This window comes from Giraffa tippelskirchi, chromosome 4 (genome assembly GCF_054371585.1).
Source record: "Giraffa tippelskirchi isolate mGirTip1 chromosome 4, T2T-mGirTip1v1.2.pri, whole genome shotgun sequence".
Taxonomy (NCBI): domain Eukaryota; kingdom Metazoa; phylum Chordata; class Mammalia; order Artiodactyla; family Giraffidae; genus Giraffa; species Giraffa tippelskirchi.
Window position 1 is genome coordinate 73,667,821 of NC_137278.1, and position 26,623 is coordinate 73,694,443.

The 26,623-nt window shown below is 45.0% G+C and overlaps 1 protein-coding gene across 9 annotated transcripts in view; it reads right to left on the reverse strand.

The window, feature by feature from the left end:
• The window catches only part of PRKCE (protein kinase C epsilon), a 631,244-nt gene that overhangs the window by 57,864 nt on the left and 546,757 nt on the right, over positions 1 to 26,623 (reverse strand). For 2 of the 9 annotated variants that reach the window (XM_081592032.1, XM_081592035.1), the window contains exon 16: positions 19,782 to 23,081. The exons of the other annotated variants lie outside the window; for them this stretch is intronic. In XM_081592032.1, coding sequence (XP_081448158.1) covers positions 22,935 to 23,081 — 147 coding nt within the window. In that variant the 3' untranslated portion in view covers positions 19,782 to 22,934. Of the gene's footprint in view, positions 1 to 19,781; positions 23,082 to 26,623 lie in introns of those variants that run through there. 9 annotated transcript variants of the gene reach the window in all.

Consider the following 26,623-nt stretch of genomic DNA (forward strand, 5'->3'; position numbering starts at 1 on the left):
GAATACTAACAACAAATAAAAAGCTGAACAAACTGAAAAACCAATTATTGGATCCATAAGAGAGATGAGGACATAAGGAAAACCACTGCCAACAGATTACAGGGATGGACAGATTAGAGGGAATCTCTGCTGACTGGAATAAAGACTCAAGAATAGAAACCCAACACTGTGAGACCCAGCACTGGAGTAGGAAAACTGTAACCAGCAAATTTCTAGAGGCTCTGCAGACAGATTTGAGGGTTAAAAAATCCAAGGGGACTCAGTCATGGGATGGTCTCACGCTTTTGTAAATTTTACCTCTAAGAGTTCAACCAGGTTTTCATTGTAAATAACAGAAAATGTAAAGATCAGAAACTCTGATTTACATAACGGAAGTACACTGAAGAAGGGATAAGTAAAAGTAAAATTTTAAGAAGCTTCTATTTTTTTTCATTCTTAACTAAACTAACAGATAACACTTTGTTAAAAATAAAAGCAATTATATACATACATATGTGTAATGTTGAACTGTGGTGCTGGAGAAGACTCTTGAGAGTCCCTTAGACTGCAAGGAGATCAAACCAACCAATCCTAAAGGAAATCAACCCTGAATATTCATTGGAAGGACTGATGCTGAAGTTGAAGCTCCAGTACTCTGGCCACCTGATGCAAAGAGCCAACTCATTGGAAAAGACTCTGATGCTGGGAAAGATTGAGGGCAGGAGGAGAAGGGGATGACAGAGGATGAGATGGTTGGATGGCATCACCGATTCAATGGACATGAGTTTGAGCATCTGGGAGATGGTGGACAGGGAAGCCTGGCGTGCTACAGTCCATGGGGTTGCAAAGAGTCAGACACCACTGAGCAACTAAACAACAACAAATGTAGGTAGGGCATGGGGACACACTCCAGTATTCCTGCCTGGAGAACCCCATGGACAGAGGAGCCTGGTGGGCTATGGTCCAGAGAGTTGCAAAGAGTCAGACAGGACTGAAGTGACTTAGCATGTACGTATAATATATATATTAATATATGAAATGAATAACAGCAATGATACAGGGATGGGGAGGAGGAAATAGGACTACTTTGTTAAAATGTGGTTCTCATATTACTTCTGGAGCAGTATAGTGTTATTTAAAAAGTGGACAATTATTTAAATGTATTAATATATTGAGAACTCTAGGGTAACCAGTAAAGAAAAAGCACACATACACAAAAGGACATGGTAAAAAGGGAGAGAAAATAAAATAATATAAAATGCTCAATTAAAAGCACAAAAGGTAGAAAATGAATAGCAGACAAAAATGGGAACAAAGGCAACAAATAGAAAATAATAACAAATATGATAGCTATTCGGAGAAGGCAATGGCACCCCACTCCAGTACTCTTGCCTGGAGAATCCCATGGATGGAGGAGCCTGGTAGGCTGTGGTCCATGGGGTCGCTAAGAGTCGGACACGACTGAGCATCTTCACTTTCACTTTTCACTTTCATGCATTGGAGAAGGAAATGGCAACCCACTCCAGTACTCTTGCCTGGAGAATCCCAGGGACGGGGGAGCCTGGTGGGCTGTCGTCTCTGGGGTCGCACAGAGTCGGACACGACTGAAGTGACTTAGCACTTAGCACATGATAGCTATTAAGCCAACTATATCAGTATTCACTTTGAACATTAATGATATAAATGCATCAATTAAAACAGATTGTCAGAGTGGATCAAAACAATATGAATCAACTCTATGTTGTCCAAAAGAAATCCATTTAAAAGTACAACGATACATATAGATTGATAATAAATGAATGGAGAAAAATATACTATGCTAATACTAATCAGAAGCAAGCAGGAGCAGCTGTATTAAGTTCAGACAGAGCACATGTCAAAGCAAGGAAAGTTATCAGGGATAAGGAAGCACATTACATAGTGATCAAGTGGTCAGCTCTCTAAGAGAATATAAATAATAATCCTTATTATGTATGCATCTAAAAACAGAGCAACAAATGATGTAAGGCAAAAATTAATAGAACGGCAAAGAGAAATGGGGGACTCCACTATTGTAGTTGAAGATTTTGACATCCTTCTGTCAGAAATGGACAGAACCAGCAGGCAGAAAATCAGTAAGAATGTAATTAATCTCAACAACACCATCAATTAACTGGATGTTAATTGACATCTATAGACTACTTTATTCAACAATAGAATGTACAATCTTCTCAAGCTCACATGGAACATTCACTAAAGTGGATCATGTTCTGCATCATAAAGCACAACTTAACAAATTGAAAGGCGTTTTTCACGGTTCAGCAACAACCTTTCAGAATCTGCCTGCAATGCAGGAGACCTGGGTTCAATTCCTGAGTCAGGAAGATCCCCTGGAGAAGGAAATGGGAACCCACTCCAGTATTCTTGCCTGGAGAATCCCCATGGACAGAGGAGCCTGGCAGGCTGCAGTCCATGGGGTCGCAAGAGTTGGACACGACTTAGCAACTAAACTGCCACCACCAAATTGAAAAGAACAGAAATCATGCAATGTCTATTCTCACACCACAATGGAATTAAACTAGTAATAACTGGAAAATCCCCAGATACATAGAGGTTAAACAACACATCTTTAAATAAGACAGGAGTGAAAGAAGAAATCTCAAGGGAAATTTTAAAGTATTTTCAACTCAAAGAAAATGAAAACCCAGATATCAAAATTTGTGATGCAGTGAAAACATTGCTTTGAGGGAAATTTATAGTACTGAATGCATGTATTAGAAAGACTAGAAAATGCTAAAATTTGAAAACTTGAATACATTTCTAAAACAATATAAATGGTGATAATTGATTCATGAAGAACATTTAAAAATAAATAAACCAATGAGACTAAAAGAAGGTAAATCAGTAACCAAAGCCTCCTTCTCTCAAACGATACCAGCCCAAGGTGGCTTTATAAGGAAGCTTTGTTTCAAAGAAAATAAAACATACAACTTGTTTCAGACAACAGAAAGAAAAGAAAAACTACCCAATCTATTTTACGAAGTACATTAGTCAGATTTTGCTGTGATAGTGCTGTGATAGTGCTGTGCAACAAATCACTCAAATCCCAGTGATTTACAGTTATTTCTTACCAGTTTGTCTTTGGTCACTATACACCATAGTTCTATCAGTCTATGTACTATATCAGTACTGTGTCAGAACTATCAGATATAGTTCCATCAGTCAATATAGGAAACACCTTTAACTAAATTCAACACTCACTCCTGGGAAAACAAACAAACAAACCAGACCTCATAACAAACAGCTATTAGGAAGTAATATGAATAGAGACAGCTTTCAAAAACCTATGGCAATTATTATATTTAATATGGAAGCTATAGACTTGTTGTTAAACCAGGAACAAATCAAGACTGTCCCCAAAATGAATTCTATACAAACTGGCCTAGTTGTCTTTACCATGGTGGATTTGAAAGTGGGAAGATAAGGGATTATGTGACTGAAGGCTTTTATGTTCTCCATGGAGCATAAGGCAAAGTAAGTGGAGGAATGGGAGGAAGTTGTCAGGGGTTTGGTGAGAGGGGAAGGTAATTAATCATTTTCTAGAGTGAGAGAGCAAACCATCCAAAGATTTCTGTTAAATGTCTACTGTGTTTGCAGTCATGAAATAAAGAGAAACCTGTGAGGCTTCTCTGGTGGCTCAGACAGTAAAGAATCCATGTGCAATGCAGGAGACCCAGGTTGTTGGGAAGATCCTCTGGAGAAGGAAAGATCCCCTAGAGAAAGAAATGAATACCCACTCCAGTATTCTTGCCTGGAGAATTCCATGGACAGAGGGGCTTGATGGGCTACAGTCCATGGAGTCACAAAGAGTCAGACATGACTGAGCAACTAACACTTTCACTTTTTCTATGAGAGTCTGTGATTTTTCTCAACCAATTTTTAGCTGCCCAGGGGTAAGCTCAGTGACACTGTTGAATTTAACCAAGTTTGGGATTTCGCCAGACAAGAATCTAAGCGAGGTAGAGAGGAATGTGAAGACAACAGAAGAATAATAATGGAGAAATGATGGGGTCAGTGGATTGGAAGTCAAAGACTCCTTGAGGGGATATAAAAGTAGGTGGACTTAGGGCTAGAAGGTTGTGGTGAGGGCGTGAGGCTTGTAGTTGAGTTTCAGAAGTGCTGTAGTTGCTGGTATTGAATAGGAATGGGGTTACCATAATGGTGGGGGTAGTGGCTGAGCTGGAGTAGAAGCAAGTTGGAGTTGGAGGCAAGGGGGACAGGGAATGGGGAGGTCAGCATGTTAGATGTGGTGGCCACATGGATGTTAAAACCTCTTAGAATGAGGGCAGGTATGAGAAACAGCCAGGAATAAGAGTCTTCAGTGAATGAGGGGAAGAGCTGGGAGGTCTGCAGAGGGACAATGGTGGCAGATAATATGTTAAGATGAATTCACTGTCAGAGAAGCTGGGATTTTGAAGGAAGGAATGAAAAGGCTTGGGAATGTCAGTTCAGGGCAAGGAAAACACCTACCCCTATTCTAGACTGGAGGGAACCTGCGTCCACCAGAGAGGGCTGCAGGGGACAGGCAGCATTCTGGGCAGGACTGAAGGTACAGAGGTTGAAAGTACAGTGGAGGTTTCTAAAGGTGGGGTTGAGGTGGTGGAGGTCCAATGGGTGGGCTTCAGAAGGAAGGATCAGCAGAGGATTAGATGAAATTTGGCCCAGTTGTAAATAAAGCAGGAAGGTTTGAGGACTCTGGTAATGGCTGAGGTAAGTGGGGATTAGTCTTAGGGAGGACTAGGAGAAAAGAAAGCATTTTATTTTTTTAAATAGTTTTAGTATGGAGAAGGGATAGGCTACCCACTTCAGTATTCTTGGGCTTCCCTTGTGGCTCAGCTGGTAAAGAATCCACCTGCAATGTGGAGACCTGGGTTTGATCCCTGGGTCGGGAAGATTCCCCTGGAGAAGGGAAAGGCTACCCACTCCAGTATCCTGGCCTGGAGAATTCCATGGACTGTATAGTCCATGGGGTCGCAAAGAGTTGGACACAGCTAAGCGACTTTCACTTTCAGTATACCTTTTAATTAATTAATTTAGTTTACCTGGCCTCACCATGTGGCATGCAGGATCTTAATTCTAGAGCAGGGATTGAACCTATGTCCCATGCAGTGGAAGCATGGAGTCTTAACCATTGGACCACCAGGGAATTCCTAAGAAAAAACACTTTAGACTTCTATCTTGGCTCCTTGGCTTGGGAGGTTGGAGGCCTGAGGTGATGAGAGCTTTATCCTTACAAATGAAGGTAGATGACAGAAGTCGAGCTGGTTTGGGGGGACCCATCCCTCAGTGGGTCCAGAAGGGGACAGTAGGGAGGAAGGGAAAGTCCCTTGAGGTGGATGTGGGTCACAGGCTAACAGCCCAAGCCACCTCTACAGGCTGCAGTGGCTTCAGAGGGCAGCAGCCTCAGGGGCAAAAGTGTCTGGGCTGGTTGTTTTTGAACATCCTGGGCAGAGACAAGCTCTAGAGGGGATGGTTTCCCCAGCAAGTGGTGTTGTGTCCTCTTATCCCAGCTCACAAACAATAGATTCCAGGAATGCTGCTTGCTTGGGATGGGCCTAGTAGAGGAATCTTGGTGGGTTACATAAATAACAGTGTCAAGGATCTCTCTCAGGCCAGAGTTAGGGAGGGAAGGCACTAAGAAATGGCAGATGCTGGTCCTCCCTAGGTCATGAAGGCAGGCCAAGAGGTCTCTCTTTGCACACTGTTCTCGGGGACGCCCCAGTGTCCTGTAAGGGACCATCCTAGGAACGTTTGGCATCTCTGCCCTGACAGCAACCCTGCAAGGCAGGGGTAGGTGTCTCTACTTGGCCAATGTAAGAAACACACCCAGTGTCCCATAGAAAGGGGCAGAGCTCAGAACCTGCACTCCTTGCACTGAATCTCCCTGCCTCTCATTCAGTTCTTTGAGCATTTATGGGGTGACTTCCCCAGCAGTCATCCAGCCAGAAACCAGGGCACTCTGTCCACAGGAGGACAGTTTCACAGCTCTGGTTGTGCACCAGATCACCTTGAAATCCCTCAGCTCTGACTTCACAGGTTGAGGGGTGGAACCTGAGAATCCATTTTTATTTGAATGATACTTGGAAACAAGGATTTGTGTGGGATTCTCTTGGGTCACTAACTGGTGGAGAAGGCAGGTTTCCCTTTCTAGGGAAAAAAATGGAGTGGCCTGGCTTTGATCTCTTATAGTTAAGCAGGGGTGAAAGCAGCCACCGCACACCACCCCACTCTCCTCCAAGGTGCCTGAAATCCCAGTCAGGTGTATTGCTTTCAGTTAGGTTTTATCTCCAGCTAAAACAGTCATCTCTCTGTTTGGGGTTGTAGCAGTGAGTACATCAGCTATTATCCGTTAAATACAGGCAAGTTTGTTTAATCAATGCAATGGGAGAGTAAATAACAATAAGAAAAACAAATCCTTAGTCAGGACCAGTTATGCCAGCTCACAACTTGGCAAGTTACAGCTTGGGCAAGTAACAGCTAGAAAACCAGGCTAGAACCTGCCCTGGGAACATCTAGAGGAAAAGTAGCAAGAAAAAAGGAATAGGCTCAGAACCCAGGGTGCTTTGCTGGAGGAGCAGGCCTGGGGAGGGCCCTTGGGCATCTGGAGACCCGATGGAGCACACAGGAGATCCAGGGGGTCAGAGCACAATAGCTCAACCCCTGGACGGGCTCCTGGGGCAGGTAATGGGAGTCCCGGGGAGGGGGTCCCTGAGGAACAGGTGCATTGTGGACAAAGCTCCCCCCTTGGCCTGGGAAGGCTTTCCAGGGGCCCTTTGAGGGGAACTTAAAACAAGACCCTGATGCAGTGGAGGGTGGCTAGGAAATGAAGGGCATGAGCAGAGAGCCAGCAAGGGCACAGGCACCAGTCTGTGTAGAGGCCCCTCCACTGGGGGAGGGGGCCACCCAGGCATGAGGCTGGGGCCTTGCTGGGCCAAGCTGAGGTTGCTCTGGCAGCTGTCTGAATTCTTTGTCAGCTGTATTCCCTTCTGCAGCTTCCGACGTGGTGGGATAGGTAGGTGGAGGGCAGAACTGCTGAGTCACTGGGGCCTGCAAAACAGGAACCCTGCCCTAGCTGGGCCCTCCCTGACCCCCAGAGTAGTCTGCCCTGAGGCTGCAGGGGAGGGAATCTTCTCCCTTCTACCCTTCTGGGCTCTGTGACTCGTCTAAGAATGACATTGACGTAAGACAGATTAACAGGAGAAAAAACACAGCTTTAATTAAGCTGGTTCCAATGCAAGGAGCCCCACAAAACTGAGAGAGGCTTATATACCACCCTGAGTTAAGGCCAGGGCTAGGGGCCTGGGGCTGCTAGGGGGTGGAGGCAGCCCCAGAAGGTGAGAGGGGGAAACTAAGTCTGTCTCTCAGGCAGCAAAGGTTTTCTCTGTAGAAGCTCTCTTCTGAGTCCTGAGAGGGACACCCTCACAAAGGCAGCTTTCCTTTGCAAATGTCAATCTCCCCACAAAACAATTACCCCTCTTCTGTTTTTAGAGCTTCTCTCATGTCTAAGTTCCTTAGGGCTTCCCTGGTAGCTCAGCTGGGAAAGAATCCATCTGCAATGCAGGAGACCCCGGTTTGATTCCTGGGTTGGGAAGATCCCCTGGAGAAGGGATAGGCTACCCAGTCCAATATTCTTGGGCTTCCCTGGTGGCTCAGGCAGAAAAGAATCCACCTGCAATGCGGGAGACCTGGGTTTGATCCCTGGGTTGGGAAGATCCCCTGGAGGAGGGATGGCAACCCACTCCAGTATTCTTGCCTGGGGAATTCCTATGGACAGAGGAGCCCGATGGGCTACAGCCCATGGGGTTGCAAAGGGTCAAAATAATTAGCTCAACATGGTCCTTGTGCCCAAGAGGCAAATCTGGGGGAGCCTGATTCCACTCCGCTCAGGCCTCCTTCCCTCCCACTGCCCCTCGCCCTGAACACCTTCTACAAAACTAACAGGGGCTGGGGAGGGTAGAAGGATTTGTCTATCTTGATGGAAAGAGAAGCTGATTCCCCGGGCCCAATTCCTGGGCGCCTCTAACTCCAGCCAACCACCTGCTCTGCCCTGGCAGGATATTTTCTCCCATTCTCAGAGGTAACTGAGGCCACAAGGCCTCTCCAGGCAAAGTAAAGAGGCAGATTAAAGAATTACGACGTTAAAAAAAAAAAGAAAAACTAGAAAAGAAAATTCCAAGAACAACAGGAAGCTGATCAGGAAGTTCCCATAGAAGATGAAAATATTTGAGAGTCGTGCTGAGAGCAGAGGCTGAGGGCAGAGGGCGTTCCAGGGACATACAGCCGCAGTGGTGGTGGTCATGCCACCCAACCTTCTGCCCACCCTTCTCCTTTCGCAGGGTGACCTCGGGCCTGCTGGCCAGGCCCTGTCCACCCCCAGGGACCCCAGGAACACCTCTGCTTAAACAGGCACATGGCATGCAGCTATATGCACACACACGACAACTTTTACACATGTTCCCCCAGATCTACCCGTGCACGCACACACATACATGTGCTCGTGTGGACTAATGCTTGTGCATGGGGAACCTGTCTATGCACACAGAGGCAGAAAGGGCAAACTCTCAGAGATGTACTGTGTGCAGAACTGTAAAGAAAGTGAAAGTGAGACGGTAGGCCCTCCTTCTCACTTGCTGTCTTTAACCACCCCTTTTTCAGGTGTCCAGGCCTCTGATGGTGTTTGGCTGAAAGGCTTCTCCCAGTGCGTCCCCTACCCCCTCCCTACCCAGGGCAGCCCTCCTTGAGAAATATCCTAGCGCTGTAGTTCTCAAACTTTTTGATCTCATATCCTTTTTATACTCTTAAAAATTGTAAGGACCCCAAAGAACTTTTATTAATGTGTATGATATCTATCAATATAGTGGCATTGTTTTCTATTTGTACAAATCTCTCTGTTGTTGTTTTAGTTACTTAGTTGTATCCAAATCTTTTGTAACCCCATCGACTGTAGCTTGCCAGGCTCCTCTGTCCATGGGATTTCCCAGGCAAGAGCACTGAAGTGGGTTGCCATTTCCTTCTCCAGTGGATCTTTCCGACACAGAGATTGAACCCTTGTCTCTTGCATTGGCAGGCAGATTTTTTAACCACTAAGCCACCAGGGAAGCCCCATGAGTCTCTCTACTGTGAGCTTAATATGGGACAGCTGGATATGTGCTCCTGCATGAAATCTCTTATGATGTGTTTTGGTTGAAGCATATGAAGAAAGCCAAGTATCCCAGACACAGATAGTTGGAAAGAGATTCTTCGTGGATGCCCTGTTCGGCAGCCTCTAAAGTGTCTCCCAGGGCATCCTCCCCACATCCTGATCTTCATACCCAGTGTAATCCCTCCCCTTGGGTGTGGGATAGACCTGTTGATTCACCTCCAAGGAAGTGAGTGGTACAAGAGGTATGGCAAAAAGTGATGGCACCTCACTCGGAAGATTAAGACACACAAAGACTGTGGCTTCCATCCTGAGGAGGCCTCTCTTGCTCACTTGCTCTCAGGCAAGTCAGCTCTAATCTGCAGGATAGAAAGACCCATCTGGTAAGGAACAGAGAGAGACTTTTGGACAAAATCCAGTGAAGAACTGAGGCCCCTAATAACAAACTAAATCCTTCCAACAACCATGGCCTTGAGCTTGGAGGTGGGTCCTCCTCCACCTGGGCTGTCAGATGAGACTGCAGCCCCAGCTGCCACCTCAATCAGAGCCTGTAAGACCTGGAGGAGAGGCATCCAGCTAAGTCATGCCCAGATTCCTGACTTACTGTGAGCTACTGTGAGGTAATAAATGTTTGTTGTTTTAAGCTGCTGAGATTTAGGGTAATTCATGACAAAGCAAGAGATAACTAACAACTTCCACAAAAAAATCTTGGAGACCCCCAGGAGTCCACAGCCCTCCCTTTGAGCACTGCTACTCTAGACCCAACTGCCTTCAGCTGCTCTGGTTTGACCCTCCCAGTCAGCATCTGCTCTTCTTACAGGGTCCTGCTCTCCACTGATGTAAGGAAGAGGGCTGGTAAAGGAGGCCTTGTGCAGGCGACCAGTGACAGGTGATATGCAGGTGATGGGCACAGAGTGCCTGTTCTTGATGTTGCTCCTTCATAGCAGGAGACTTTCAGGCAGTGGGCACTGCATGAGGGATCTGATGGCAGGTGGGGATAAGTTTTTAGGTAATAGTCTGTTCCCTCTGTAAGCATCCACATTCTACCCCTCCTCCCCATCCCAGTGCCCTTTGGGGAAATCACACTGTGCCAGGCCCTGGGTTCCTACTCACAAATCATCCTATTTCCTATTAACATTTAGGTTAACAAAGACGGCCAGAACCTTTGTTTTCCAATCAGTGAAAAGTCTTCTATCTGAATCACCACATGTTCATACAGGCCCATCGGTCTGCCTCCAAAGTTTCTGAACTGCTGGCATTACAGCTCGTTTTACAGACAGAAAAGCTGAGGCAGGTGTCCAATCAGGGCCACACAGTCTATAGCAGAAGCAGATGTTCAAGTGGAGGAGGGATTCCTTGAGCGCTCATCTAGAAGGTAGAAGGGAAAGCACCTGAGAGCTGACATGTTTCCGAGGCTGACTTTCCCTTTCCCAAGAGTAAGACCAGCGCTAGTGACGATGCCTCACGTCCTGGACACCCAGGGTGGGCTAGGCTTCCACTACCGGCGGGTGCCACTGAGGACTGGAATCTCCGACACCATCTAGGCACATTGGCCCACTGCAGAGGAAGGCAGAAGAGCCAGCAAATTGGAGACAGTTCTGGGGTTTCAGATAAGCCTCCCTTCCCCCAACCCACAATCTGATTAAAGCTTTTGTGGGGTGCATCCCTCCCCCAGGCTGTATGTCTGTGAGGACTGGGCTGGGCTCACAGCACATGGCAATCCACAGAAGCTCAGTGATGACTGTGAATGGATGAGGAGGTGGGCAAACATTTGAGTTAGGTCTGTGCCTGGGGTTAGAAAGCTTCGCTGTGGTGAGTATAAAGGCTAGTTTCTGATAAGTCAAGGTTAGAGAGTAGGTCTGGAGCAGGATGGGCAAGTCAACTTAGGAAGGGGCTAGGAAGTCAGGCTTTGTTGGAGGTCAGCTTATCTCTGATGGGGTTTAGAGTTCCATCTGGTGGGTGTGAGAGGTCAGCCTTTGGCTGAGCTGAGAACTCCATCCATGGTCAGTATTTGCCCCTTGCAAGGCTAATGAGTCTCCATGGTGCTTCCCACAGCATCTCTATCATCTGACCCAGAATGTCCACTGTCCTGAGTGATGGGTGAAGTCAGCTCTGGCTCCAGGAGTAGAGAGAGCTTCTGAGTAGCACCAAGGATCACAATCTTGGGGCTGGGGTTTAGGGTGACCTTGCTTCCAGGGTTTCCCTGGTGGCTCAGATGGTAAAGAATCTGCCTGCAATGCAGGAGACTCAGGTTTGATCCCTGGAGAAGGGAATGGCAACCCACTCCAGTATTCTTGCCTGGAGAATCCCATGGATAGAGGAGCCTGGCACAAAGAGCACAAGGAGCTGGACATGACTGAGCAACCAACATGAGCAACCGTCGTCCTCAGCAGCTGGCTTGGGACATAGACCCTGCATGAAGGGAGCGGGGAATAAAAGACTTTAGGCCCTTGGAGGCATTTCCTGTTTTCCAGTGAACTGAAAACTCGGCTTCCTGCTTAGAATAGTCCATAGGGATGGTTTCTTTTTTTGGTGGTGGGAGGGGTGTCTGAGGGTGGAGGATGCAGGCTTTGCTGGGCTTGAGGACCAGCTCTCAGGACTCTGCTAGGAAGCGGCGCAGGCAGAAAGGTGGGAAAGGAGAGCAGTAAGAGTCCCCAGATGCCTCTGCCTGATGCCCTAGCCTTGCCTTCCTCGGTGCTTACATTCATAGTCTTTAGAGAGAGCAACGCAGTCTAATTATATCAGACAAATTGTATCATTTCACAAGGATGTGAAATTTTTCCAGAAAAGGGAAGCCAAAAGCATGCAGGACCTGTGTCGGGACAAGGACCAGGAGGAAAATGGGAAGAGACATCTTTGCCCCGACTGGATGCAGATGTAAATCACAGGCTTGCATCCTAGATCTGCCAGGGGCTGCCTATGCAGCTTGGGGAATTTCCTGACTTTGCAGCACCTCAGAGCCCTCATTTCTCAGATGGAGAACCAAATGACCACCTCCCCAGTGGAATGGTGCCCAGCTGGCCCAAGGCAGGCACATTGGCATCCAGTCTCCTTCCCTCCATCAGAGCACAGAGGGCAGAGGGGTACCTGGGCAAGAGAAGAGAGGTACATCTGTGCCCACAGCAATCTCATCAGCTCCGTTTCTGCCATAACAGTGCACCCAGCAGCTGCTGCTGACTCTGCCCCAGGGTCTCTCCGCCCTTCTACTGCAGGCATCTCCTGGTCTCTAGTTACTTGCCCCACTCTCAGTTCTTTCATTGTCTGTTGGGTAGTGACTGGGTGACGTGGGAGAATAGATTCTCCTGCTTGGCCACACCTCCCTTTGCCTGTGGCAGCATTTATCCTCACCAGGCTGGAGGACTCGGTTCTCCCTCTGCCAGGGATCAACCCTGAGCCCCCACCTCACCCCAACATCCACATGAGAGACAGATTAAACACCCCCTAAGCACAGCTGCGATGGGTGGAGTGCAAAGCAGGCCATTAAGGAAGGACATTAGTATGGACCGTGATTCTGAAGGAGGTATTGGCCAGGACAAGGTCCTTTGATCCCACCCCCATGGTGGGACTGAGCTCTGGGGGAGGAGCTGGCGTTGACTAAGTGGGAGGGCTACAAGGTGGGGGGGACCACCCAGTCCAGCCCTTGTCCATGTGCGGTGATAGTTCATGGACATCACCTTTGAGTGAACAGTGTCCACTAGGATGGGTGGGCCCTCAGGGGTGGGCCCTCCTTACATAGCTGACATGGCTGGGGGCATGGAGTCACTGACTTATGTTGCTAGGGCAGGGGCCATGCTGAGGTCCACAACTCACCTGAACAGTGAGCTGCCTCACCCTGGCCACTGCCCTCTCTTCCCTCCTGGTCTTTCTCTTCCTTTATGAGTCTGCCTGCCTGTTCATTCTCACCTCCCCCTCTCCAACTGGCCTTCCAGATGCTTATGATGGTGTCTTTGTCTAGGGATGAGGCTAGACTGTATTCTTTAACAATAGCTGGATTTATAACAAAAAATCTTTAGCCCTCTGGTCTGAACCTCCATTTGTACCCTTGCTTCAAATCTTAGGGGTGGCCTGGATCTTCTAACACATTATATAATTTACTTAATGGTCATGTTTATTGCTTATTGTCTATCAATACCCCACTTCTACATCAACTCTGTAAGGGTGCAGATTTTTGTCTGTTTATTGCTGTCTAGATGAATGGCTGGCATGTAGTAGGAATTCTATAAACAACTGAGGAATAAATTTATGGAATAAATGAATGAATAGTTCTGTCATCTGTCCTGTGTGTTAACACTACATCCTGTTCAAACAGCTTTTACTGGAACTGAGAATCTGGGCAATTGATTTTATGGAGAATAGGCATAAGAATACAACAGTTTCATGGAGTTTTAAGAACTAAAGAAGTCATACAATTTATGAGCCTCAGTTTCCTCATCTATAAAATGGGGATAACTGGAATATCTATTCCATGTGATTTTTGTGAGCTTTAAATAGATGACTTGTGTGAAATACTTAGCACAATGTCTGAAACAAAGAAGATAACACATGTTACACTTAAATGATTAATAACCTAAAGAAGAAAACATGAAGAATGAGAATCTATAATTTGTGCCTAGAAAGGGACCTTTCAGAGCCCCTCACAACAGCTCAAGGGGGTGGCGGTGCTGGTGGTTTAGTTGCTAAGTCTGACTCTTGCAACCCTGTGCACTGTATCCTGCCAGGTTCCCCTGTCCATGGGATTTCTCAAGCCAGAATACTGGAGTGGATTGTCATTTCCTTCTCCAGGGAATCTTCCTGAACCAGATATCTAACCTATGTCCCCTGCAATGCAGGCAGTCTCCGGTCTCCTCCATTGCAGGCAGATTCTTTACCATTAAGCCACCAAGGAGGCTGCCCTAAAGTGCAGAAGGCCTGAGAAGTAGTGAGGTTTACAATTGTTTACTCAGCATTCGGGTCCTAGAACTGAGGCTGGCCTGATGTCAACCCTCAGGCAGTGTCTACCTGACCTCAAGGGAGAGCAGGCAGTGAAAGCTGAACTCCCTCATCCTACACAAAGACAAGAAGCCTTTATTCAAGGTGAGGGCTGGGTCCTCTCAGAGACAGTACCACCTGCAGAGAGCATCACACTTTAAAGGATTCCATGACCTTGACAATCTTCTGCTGAGAAATAACATGAGGGCTACTGTACTTCTCCATCAGAATGTGGCCTGCATCCTGGGGAAGGGCAACTTGGTACAGACAGGAGCAACCTTTCCTTCTTCTCTCTTATTTGTGTTCCCCTCATTATCACAACATCTTGCCCTTCAGCACTCCTGGGGCACCTGACACATCCTGAAGCCATGAAAAGGCAGTGATGAGAGGGCACTGAAGGAATAGGAAGATGTGGGTAGAAGAAGGTAGTGGTAGCAATGAGATAAGAGGGAAGGGGGCAGGGCACAATCTTGAAAAGAATGATATAGCCATCAAGGACATGACATAAACTGGTTAGAAACAACTGGGTCCAAGATAGCAGAAGATTCAGCTTCCAGCAGATCTTGAGCCTCATTATATGCTCACTGTAATCTTAGGTTGGTGCAAAAGTAATTACAGTTTTACATCGTTAAAATTTGCCTTTTGCTATTGGAATACATTCTTAAATAAATGTGGTTACGTTATACGTCACTTTAATGTGCATTTCTTGCTTCATGTTTTTTTGCTAATGACATTACTTGCTGCTTATTTTAAATTTATTTGAGACTATAGAAATGATTTAGATAAAAAGCAAATTTAAGCAATTTATTTGAGTTCAAAATGGGTTGTAAAGCAGCGGAAACAACTCTCAACATAACAATGCATTTAGCCCAGGAACTGCTAACAAATGTACAGTGCAGTGGTGATTTAAGAAGTTTTGCAAAGGAGACAAGAGAGCCTTGAAGATGAGTGTAGTGGCTGGCCATTGGAAGTTGACCACAGATAATGATGAAAGAAATTAAAGATGACACAAACAGATGGAGATAGATATATCATGTTCTTGGATTGGAAGAATCATTATTGTGAAACTAACCAAAGCAATCTACAGATTCAATGCAATCCCTATCAAATTATCAATGTCACTTTTTTTTCACAGAATTCGAACAAAAATTTTACAGTTTATATGGAAACACAAAAGACTCCAAATAGCCAAAGTAAACTTGAGAAAGAAAAACGGAGCTGGAGGAATGAGGTTCCCTAACTTTGGACTATATTACCAAGCTACAGTAGTCAAACCTGTATGATATTGGAACAGAAACAGAAACATAGGTCAATGGAACAGGGTAGAAAGCCCAGAGGTAAACCTATGCACGTATAGGCACCTAATCTATGATAAAGGAGGCAAGAATATACAATGGAGAAAAGACACTCTCCTCAATAAGAAGTGCAGGCAAAACTGGACAGTTACGTGTAAAAGAATTAAATTAGAATACTTCCTAACACCATATACAAAAGTAAACTCAAAATGGATTTAAAGACTTAAATGTAAGACCAGACACTATAAAGCTCTTAGAGGAAAACATAGGAAGAACGCTCTTTGACATAAAGCAAGATCTTTTTTGACTCACCTCCTAGGATAATGAAAATAAAAACAAAAATAAACAAATGGGACCTAATTAAACTTAAAAGTTTTTGCCCAGCAAAAGAAACCATAAACAAGACAGAAAGACCCACAGAACGGGAGAGGATATTTGCAAATGAAGCAAACGACAAGGGATTAATCTCCAAAATATACAAATGCTCATGCAGCTCAATATCAGAAAAACAACAACAACAAACAAATGACTCAATTAAAAAATGGGCAGAAGACCTAATCAGACATTTCTGCAAGGAAGACATACAGATGGACAAGAGGCACATGAAAAGACGCTCAATATTGCTAATTATCAGTGAAATGCAGATCAAAACCACAATGAGGTATCACCTCACACTGGTCAGAATGCCCATCATCAAAAAATCGACAAACAATAAATGCTGGAGATGGTGTGGCAAAAAGGAAACTCTCTTGCCCTGTTGGTGGGAATGTATATTAATATAGCCACTATGGAGAACAGTATAGAGATTCCTTAAAAAACTAAAAATAGAACTACGCTATTACCCAACAATTCCACTCCTGGGCATATACCCTGAGAAAACCATAACTCAAAAAGATACATGTACCCCACGTCCAATAGCCAGGATATGGAAACAAACTATACGTCCATTGACAGGTGAATGGATAAAGACAATGTAGTACATATATACAATGGATTATTACTCAGCCATAAAGAGGAATGGAACTGTGCCATTTGTAGAGATGTGGATGTATCTAGAGACTGTCATACAGAGTGAAGTAAGTCAGAAAGAGAAACATCACATATTAATGCAGACATATGGAATCTAGGAAAATGGTACGGATGAACCTATTTGCAGGGTAGGAATAGAGATGCAGACATAGAGAACAGACATATGGACAAGGAGGGCAAGGAAGGGGGGGGTGGGATGAAATGGGAGATTGGGATTGACATATATACACTACCATGTGTAAAACAGATAGTGGGAACATGCTGTATAGCACAGGGAGCTCAGCTCTCTGATAATTTAGAGGGATAGGATGATGGAGGGGCTTGGTGGGTAGGAGGGAGGTCCAAGAGGGAGGCGATATATGTACACATAAAGCTGATTCACTTCATTGTACAGCAGAAACTAACACAAAATTGTAAAGCAACTATACCCCAATTAAATAAAACAAAAATGAAAACAAAACTAAACCATCTCTTCAGAAGCCCTTTCATGCTGCCTCCTAGTCATTGCCTCTCCTCCCCTAAGGGCAACCACTAGCTTGACTTCTAGCAGCCTAGACTATTTTGTATTTTATGTAAATGGAATCACAGTCTGCACCATGCCTGACTTTTTAAACCCAACACTATGCTGTGAGGTTCATCTATGTTGTTGTCTATAGTTGTAAATCATTCATTCTCATGACTATCTAGTGTTCTATTGTGATAATATAAAATTCTACAATTTATTTATCCAGCTAGTAAACTTTCTATTAAGTCAAGAGTATACATATTTGCTTCAATAGATACAGCCAAAGTTTTTCAAGGTAGTTGTACCACTTTATACTCAAATCTGAGACATTAAAAGCTCAAATTGCTCCACATCCTTAGTAAAACTTGATAAGTCTGCCTTTTTAGATTAGTCATTCTGGTGGGTGTGAAGTGGTATTGCAGTTTGATTTAAATTTGCATTACTCTAATCACTAAGGGAATTAAAGACCCTTTAGTTTCCTATATCCTGATTTTTAAAAAAATGGATATTTGTCTTAAAATATATTTGCCGATGTACTTATCTCAAACATCACCAATGTCATCTTTCTGACATCCTTTATGCTAATTAACAAGTTACTGATTTCCTTGAGAATCCTTTTCTAGCATTCTTTATGCTAATAACAACCCCCCCAGGAGTTGATGGGAAATGAAAGAGAGCTGAAGCACTTGTGGTGGTGGTGGTTTAGTTGCTAAGTCCTGTTCGACTCTTGTGACCCCATGGACTGTAGCTTGCCAGGCTCCTCTGTCCATAGTAAAGAAGCACTTGTAGTATCTTCTAAATAAACACTATCTATTTATCCAATTAACTGGTCCCTAGAGGGTGTATTCCTGATTAGGACAGCTCCTCATCCTTCAGGTCTAGTTTCAAACATACCACCCAAGTTGTCTCATTATCTAGGCTAAAGAACTTTAAATTGAAAACCTGACTTCATGATGTGGCTTCTGTGCTGTTTTTCCACTCCATCTCTCTGCTACTGTAAGCACTATGACAACATACACTTTGTGGTTTAGTAATTTTATTGCATGGAGATCTTCAGGCTCCTGGTAATCCAAGCACTGGACTGTACTCAGGTCCATGGAAATAGACAAGGACAAGTCTTCCCATAGATTCCCTCTTCGAGAAATCTGTTACACCTGTTGATGGGAGCAACTGGGTCTGTTAGACCCCTCAGTTCAGGGGCAAAGCCACACAGATAGGCTTTCTTGAAGCAGATCTGGAGCCACCTAGCCCTTGCTAGGGACCAGTGGCCATGGTTTTCCTGGAATAGGCATGGCGTTGCTTGACTTCCTCTACTAGAACACAGTTGGAGTTGAGGGGAGAGGTTCTAAACCAGGTACTCTGATCAGCAATTGACCTTTTTTACAGCTTCAAGGTGATTGATCGAGCACACAGATTTGGGGAGAATGAATTTCCTCATCTCCAGGACTCTGGAGCTGTCTCTTCTGGACCACTAGGCAAGGGAGGTGTAGAGTGGTCATATTTCATTCAGTAAAATGCTTGGAGATATCTTCTGACCTTCTAAGAATAACATCTTTTAATTCAATTTTCTTTTTATTTAAACTCAGATATGCTGGTGGGAAGCTTGTTTCTCCTAAGATGGTCATTTACCTAAAAACAGCTGTCTGAATCAGAGAGGAAAATGGTGATAAATACAACCTTTTCCTTGCTTCGTTTGCTCCTTGGAAGAAAAGTTATGACCAACCTAGACAGCATATTAAAAAGCAGAGACATTACTTTGCCAATGAAGGTCCTTCTAATCAAAGCTATGGTTTTTCCAGTAGTCATGTATGGATGTGAGAGTTGGACTATAAAGAAAGCTGAGCACCAAAGAATTGATGCCTTTGAACTGTGGTGTTGGAGAAGACCCTTGAGAGTCCCTTGGCCTGCAAGGAGATCCAACCAGTCCATCCTAAAGGAAATCAGTCCTGAATATTCAATGGAAGGACTGATGCTGAAGCTAAAACTCCAACACTTTGGCCACCTGATGTGAAGAACTGACTCATTGGAAAAGACCCCGATTCTGGGCAAGATTGAAGGCAGGAGGAGAAGGAGACAACAGAGGATGAGGTGGTTGGATGGCATCACTGACTCAATGGACATGAGTTTGAGTAAACTTGAGAGTTGGCGATGGACAGGGAGGCCTGGCATGCTGCAGTCCATGGGGTTGCAAAGAGTTGGACACGACTGAGCGACTGAACTGAACTGAACAACTTTCTTCTTGGAGTGGGTCTGGAGGTCCATGCTTACATCTTCAGGTAGACAGATGAGGTTGCTGGGGGGGAGGGGGAAGGGGCTGAGAGGTGAGTACCTTCACGATAATATACCTAAGTCATGGGAGGTTTCCAGCCTCGTAGGAGATTCTTGGATTCCTAAGGCCTAAAGTTCTGAGCAGCTGGTCAGAAACTGAGTCTTGAAGAGGCTTGAATGGGTTGCAAGAAGATCCAGTCTTTTCTTCTCTAGAAAGCTGAAAATGAAGTGCTTTCAGTGTTGCTTGGCCATCTCCCAGCACTCCAAGACAGCTTCACGCCCAGGCAGCCCAGGGCCCATCCAGTCTGTTCAGGCCCCCTCCATGCTTCTGGTTGGCAGAGGCCAGGCAGGGGTGGGCAAGAGGAGGATGCACATATGGTCATTTGCATCCTTGTGCATCTTCAAAGGATAAGAGAAAAGTTGAAACCTTGTCTCGGTTTGGGAATTTGGAATCTCTAATATCCAAAAAGCAGTAGGTTTCATTAGTGTCACCTTGTCACTCACCAAGGAGATAAAATGGAGCCCAGGAGACAAAATGCTCAATAGGACCCAGAAATAAGATTTAACATCATTGTATTTATTAGGTTCTGAAACAATACACATTCACATCCTTTTGAATACAGTACATTTGGCACAATAATGTTTACAATGAAATAACACTAATGAATGGCAAGAGATTAAAATTACATCCCGAAAGGAAAAAATGTACAAATAAAGCATCACAATACAAAAAAAAAAGTCCCTAAAGTTGAATACATTTTATATTTAGCCAGAATTATTTTGCACATAATTTAAAAAGAGGTAATTTTTTAGCCTTCTTTTTTTTTTTTTTTAACCTAAGAATGCATTTTTTTCACCTTTGGAGGAAAAAAAAATTATTTCCACTTCACAAAGTCCATAATGAGAGAACACAGGAGAACAGCCATCCTTCATATATTTTTTTTTTTGGCATTTTTTTTTACACTTCCCTCCTTTTTTGTCTCAAAAAAATAAAATAAAAGAGAGTGAGCAAGCTAGTCAGAAAAATTAGAAAGAACTAGCAGAAATTTAATAGTGTGTCTGCTTCTAAACTCTTGTGAAAACTGAAATGAAACAATGAATACTCAAGGAACATACAAGCTCTATTCCATAGACCTCATAGGATTTGAATCTGCCTATGTGAGAACTTGACCAGCTTTCAAGCAGGAGGCATCCCGGTCAGCCCAGCTCTGGGGGCTGGAAGGGGGCATCTCTGAGCCAGGCAACCTGCTTGAGTGACTGCTTGGAGCTGCTGGGTAGAATGTATTATTATTTGTCTTCCAACAAAAATGCCAGTTGTCCTGTAGGAAGGGCCCAACCCCTGCTGACATGGGAATACTTTGGACAAGGCTGCTTGGCATGACAGTTTCAGAGCTTGCTTGGTCGTTCAATCATCAGGGTGAAGGAAGCAGAGAAGAAAACAGAGAGCAGTAGTGATTCATGAGTAAGATGGGCAGTATTGTCATGTTTTCCTAAAAAATGAGATGACGCCACCATGAAGATGTTTCTGTGCTTGTCCTCAACTCCGGAAGATAGTCTCCCCCTACTATGTCAAGTTACCGAAGATAAATTAAATTAATCTACTGTTCTTCATCTCTTCACTGGTATGCTGAACACACAAATTGATATAGCATAATATTTGAAATTATAATAAGAACAGATAATAATTACACCTGAGTTTTTTCAAAAATCAAAACAAAAGAGAAGTGAATGTCATCACTAGTAACCAAGGCCACGACTAGCCAGATGCAAATATGTACACTAGCTCTCTGTGGGCTTGAGCTAGTCACCGTCCAAACTTTGAAACAACCATCCAGAACATTCCTTTCTTTTCCCCATCTCTATCAGGGCATAATAGAGCACAGGAGAACTATATGTGAGATTTAATATAGCTTTATACATGTTTACATCTTTTAAAATAAACCAAAATGAAATAAACAATACAACATCCCTCCTCCCGCCTCCCGCCTCCCAGAAAAAGAAAGAAAGAAGGAAACACACCTTATCTCTCGGTAACTTGAACCAATACACTTACAGAGTATTGCACCTGGACATTATTATAATTATTCTTTCATAGACTAAAGTTTATAATATGCCTGAACATGCAGCAGTTGATACCTCTAAATTCAATGAATTAATTCCACAGGCCTTGCAGCAAACACTATATACAAAAAATCTCAAATGTACAAAAGGCAAAAAGCTTCATTAGTGCCACTTTGCCACTCACAAGTATATATATTTAGGGGCAGCTGGGAAATCCACGTGCAATCGTTGGAATGGATTCCATTCCCTGCTAAGTCAGTTCAGTGAAATAGATAATCCAATGACCTCTGGGAAACATATCACACAAAGCCACAGAGAATCCTTGGAAATCAAAGAACGTAACACTGGTAGCATATCTACAGGAGGTAACATCACAGCCATCAAATAGTGTCCACATGAGTCGCCCTTGCATATCACACAGAAACAACACTCCGAGAACATCTTGCCACCCTGTCAGTGTTCCAATAAGTCGCTCTTCAATCTCCTGATACCCTCTACATAACCCATGTTTAGCCTCATTCTGCTTGTTCCAAAAGCAGATATTTTATATTTAACTTTACATGTTTAATGTTTAAAAACCACAACACAGTAGTACTATCATTTGGTAGAAGTGCGCAAAAATCACACACTGCTGCAGAAAATAAATACAGTTGATGCCGGGGATTCAGGATGAAACTGGAGAGAGAATCTGGGAGCTGAGTTTTGCTAGAACCCAGGGTCTTGACCACTCTGCGGGGTGGCCGCGGAGTTCAGGCAGAACTTGAACAACAAAGAGCTCTACTAGTTTCCTTTTCTCTCAATTCAGAGCCCCCAGGTGCCACAAAAAGCATTAAGAGCATACACCTTGGATGATGATTTTCTCATTGTGTATTAGCCCTTTAATATCTACCTGTATTAACACTGGAATTTACTTCTTTTCGCCAATTAGAAAGCAAATTTGATAATCTATTTTGGAAATGTTAATAGAGTTCAAATCAAATTTCTTTTTCTACGGAGAGTGATTTCTTCCACAAGATACATGCTTATACAACTTTGGCATGCCCCAAATCTAAAACCAAAGCAAGTGACGAGCCATTCCAGAGCAAACCAACACAGGGAGCCGATCAGGGTGTCTTCCAACCTCTCTCCTTCCTGGGCACACCTTGAGGGCGCTCAGCCTTGGGCTGGAGAAGCACCAATCTCTTCTTCTCTTCTGGACAGAATGGCAGAGAGTGGCAGGTGGTGGGTGGGGGACTGGAGTGAGGAGAAGCAAGAATTGTCAGGACTCTATGTTCAAAAACAGAGCCAGAGTCTTGCTTGCTTTTTTTCTTCCTTCTTTCCTTGCAGTAAAAGACCTGAAGTTCCTTCCTTACCAGAAGCCCCCGAGGAGCAAAGCCAGGCTTGCCAACAGACCAAACTTAGCCGTGGGTCCAGTGAACTGCTGAACCTGCACAATTCTGCAGTACTGCTGAGACGAGAACCAAGAGGACCTTCTGGTCACCAGGCGGAAGGGGGGAGGAGCTGGCCCCGGGGTGAGGGAATGCAATAAATAGAGGGTGGACAAGGGACTGGGGCTCCGGGGAGAAGTAGTTCAAGACCATCTGATGGGAAAATAGGAATCTTCCCGGCGCCCCTGCTTGCAGCATCACCAAACTTCACCAGGAGCAGCTGCTCAGGGCATCAGGTCTTCACCAAAGTAGGAGAAGCCTTTGAATTCCTCCTGGTTGATCTGCTTCACAATCGCTTCGTCCACAAGTGTGAGTACTGGCTCTTCCCGGGTAAAATCTTGGTCAAAATTATTGACGTCTCTTTTGGTTTTCTGTGGGAAGATAAGAGAAAGCACTGATTCTAGGCTGACCTTCCTCCCCAAGGCCCCCCACAGGGAGTGGGCATTGCGCTGACCAGCCTCTTGCCAAAGCAGACCTCTAGCTACTGAGAGCAGACATTGAGCTCTTTCAATGAGGTAACGATGAGTGGCCCCAGGATCACGAGGTGATGGAGGACTTGGAAAGGAAGAATGAGTTCAAGTGAGAAGGAAGAAGGGGTGAGAGGTATGATGGAAAAGCAAGGAAGTGGGATTCCCATAGACTGTGTGTGTGTGCATGTTCGGACATTTTCCCTTTCAGCACCTGCCCTAACCCTCCGGCTCCACTGAGTCCTCCCTTCCTGTGATCCAGGGAATGAACTTGAATTGCCCTCCTACGAGGTCTCCAGTGGTCTTTCTTCCATAAAGTTAACCATCACCACCCCCATCACCTTACCATGTCTCCTCTACATGACATCTTCTCTATACGTAGGGGGATGCATGGAGTAGGGGTTGGGGGGTGGGACCATCTTCTGGGAAGCCTGCCTTGATCCTCACCTGCTATCATCTTGAATCCTATTTTGTGCTCCCACATTATTTCTATTATTACACTCAAGACACTGACTTGCAGTGAATTGTTAATGCTTCTGTCCTGTCCATGAGCTCCTTAAAGGCAGAATTCTTGTCTGACTCAACCTTGGGTTCCCAGCAGTCCACTAAACTAAGCATCTACTGAGTGAATGAATACATCCGCAAGCCCACCACTGACTCTCTAGGTCAGAAGGACCCATACCTAGTTGGGAGGTTCAAGTTGCCAAAATTGGGCTTATGGTCCGCGGAGGGGTGGAGGGCAGTGATCAAACAAACTCTGGGTTTTGGAGAAAATCAGGAAGTAAGAATAATGCTGCCTTTGGGGACTCCCTGCTGGGTTGGGGTCAGTATTCCTTTCTAGCACACACAGTAATGGTGAGAAAAACTTTCACAGAATAGTGGGACCTGGCTGAGACTTGAAGAATGAATTACCGTCACGTTGGTAGAGATGGGAGGAAGGCATCTTGGCAAAGAGAAAGATGGGACAAAGGCAGGGATGTGGGAAGACAAAAGATGTGTATACAGGACAATGGGTTGGTCAAGCTGTTTGTGACAGAGTGCAGTGTGGGGATGGCAGGAAATAAGGGTAGATTCCAACTGAGAGACCTTCAGTACCAAGTCCCTTCTCCCCTGCCATCCACAGCACGATACTGAGATGACTGAAGGGGTTCCGGCAATATTTTTTCAGACATTGATTAATTGGCATTATCCAGGATTGGTGCCCTGGATGATGGAATAACTCTTGTGAAAAGGTGACTATTATTATTTGTAGAATAAATATTAACATATGCTATGTTCTATGGAAATCAGTTATCTAAAAGGTTAGTGATAGTCTGTGTAAAAAGTAGTCTTGAGATAAAACTATATTTTCTACCCTGCTCTGGGAGAGTCATCATGCATGTCAGCAAATGAAAAGATGTGGGACACCCTGCAGTCAAGAAAACCTGGCTGATTTGATTAAGGCCAGTCTTCCTCAGACTTGGCATAAAACTTTTTTTTTTCCTTTTTAAAAAAAAAAACATATATATATATATATTTTTGCTGTGGACCATTTTATTTAAAGATTCTCTTAGATTCTTTTTTGATGTGGACCATTTTTAAAGTCTTTATTGAATTTGTTACCATATTGTTTCTGTTTTATGTTTTGGTTTTTTGGCCATGAGGCATGTGGGATCCTGGCTCCCAGACCAGGGGTTGAACCCACACCCCCTATATTGGAAGGTGAAGTCTTAACCGTGAACTGCCAAGGAAGTCCTTTTTTTTTTTTTTTTTTTTCTCCTAAATAGTTTCTCAACAACATCCGTCCTGGGGGCAAAGTTCTGCGGAACGTGGTTTGGGAAGTGCCACTTTACAGAGCATCTTCATGTTCATTTGCTCATTGATCCTTGGAACAGGCAGGTGTTATTATCCCGATTTTGCAGATGTGGAAACTGTGGCTCACAGAGGTTTGATCACTTGCCCAGAGTCACCCAACAGAGTTCAGAGTGAGGCCAGACTCAAGTCCAGCTCTCAGCACGATGCCTCTCATGGTGCAGAATATTTGGAAAGCTGGACACTGGAGACATGGGAAGACATGGCCAGGCTCAAATTCAATCAGGAGACCTTTAGGTCAAGCTACTAGGCTGAAGTAAAGGCAGAAAGGCTTGCTAGTAAGCCAGCATGGTGGGAGAGGGCTGTGGATCTGGGAGAGAGTGGCACATGGCGAGGTGAACTTGGCAGGGGAGTCTGTTTCCAAACTGTTCCAGATTGAGGTCCGAATCAGACAGACGCCACGGAGAAGAGATGAGCTAATCTTTCCCATACTGCAGCCCCCATCAGTCCTGCTTGGCATCTTCTCTCCGGCCTTGAGCCACCAGAGCTCAGTAGGGCTCAGAGACCTTGGAAGGGGGGACAGAAGAAAGCCGCAGGGACAGAAACAGTACTTGCAGCAGAAGGGGGTGTGTGCTGCCCCTGAGATGAGAAAACTGAGGAGTGGCTCAGCCATTCCTACAGGAGGGCTGGCTCCAGGCAAGAGGATGACACGTTCTCCATCTCCAGCATGTACAGAGCAAAAGGAAAAGTGAGGCCCTGCATGGAGAGAGACTTCAGAGGGGAACTACAAAGCCCATCTCCACAGTGATGCATGTGGGACCCAGGAGGGCAGCTGCCTGGGGAGAGGATGTGAAGACTCCTCTCCTGAAGGTCTCTATCACAGAAGCGAGGGGTTCACTTTGATTGAAGAGGGGTAAAGCATGTGGGCCCATGGTGCTGGGGGAGGAGCAGGATGGGGAAGAAGGCGACAGCAGCATGGGAAGCACCAAGTATCATTCTGGACGGGGACCAAGAGGCATCCTCAGCGGGGGCAGGAGGAGAGGGAGTTGGTGAGGAAGACTGGCAGAGAATGGGGCAGAAGGGAAACTTGGTTTGAACACCACTGATGGTGGGCTATATCCAGGACCTTTCAGGGGCAGGACCCCCTCCTTCCGGCCTCCTCTTCACTGGTCACTAATGGGGCAGGAGGCCGGTGTATAGGGAGCCTCGGGAAATCTGTAGAGGCTTTGGCATTGACTCCCCTGTTTAACTTCTTGTGCTTCACCTTTCAATCATTTGAGTCCACTAGTCATGGAAACTGATTTAATTTCCTGAGGTCAACTGAGCATAGTGATGGAGCTAGGTTCCACAGGATGTCTGAATGTCCCAACTTGCTGACTGCCTACCAGGGAACCGGGCCCAGTCAACACAGCTAGGGACATCTTTTTCCAGGTGCATGGTGGGCTGGCTTGGGGAGCAATCAAGCTCAGCTCTGGGCTTTCCAGGGGTCCCAGAATCATTGGTGGCATGTGAGCGAGTATGCCATTCTTCAAGATCTCTATGGAAGAACCTACTTGGCTCATGCAACCCTTATGCTACCTGGTCCAGGCCTATTTCCCTTGGAGACATCTTAGATCCTTGTCAGTTATTCATTTCCATTCATATAACTCACAGTT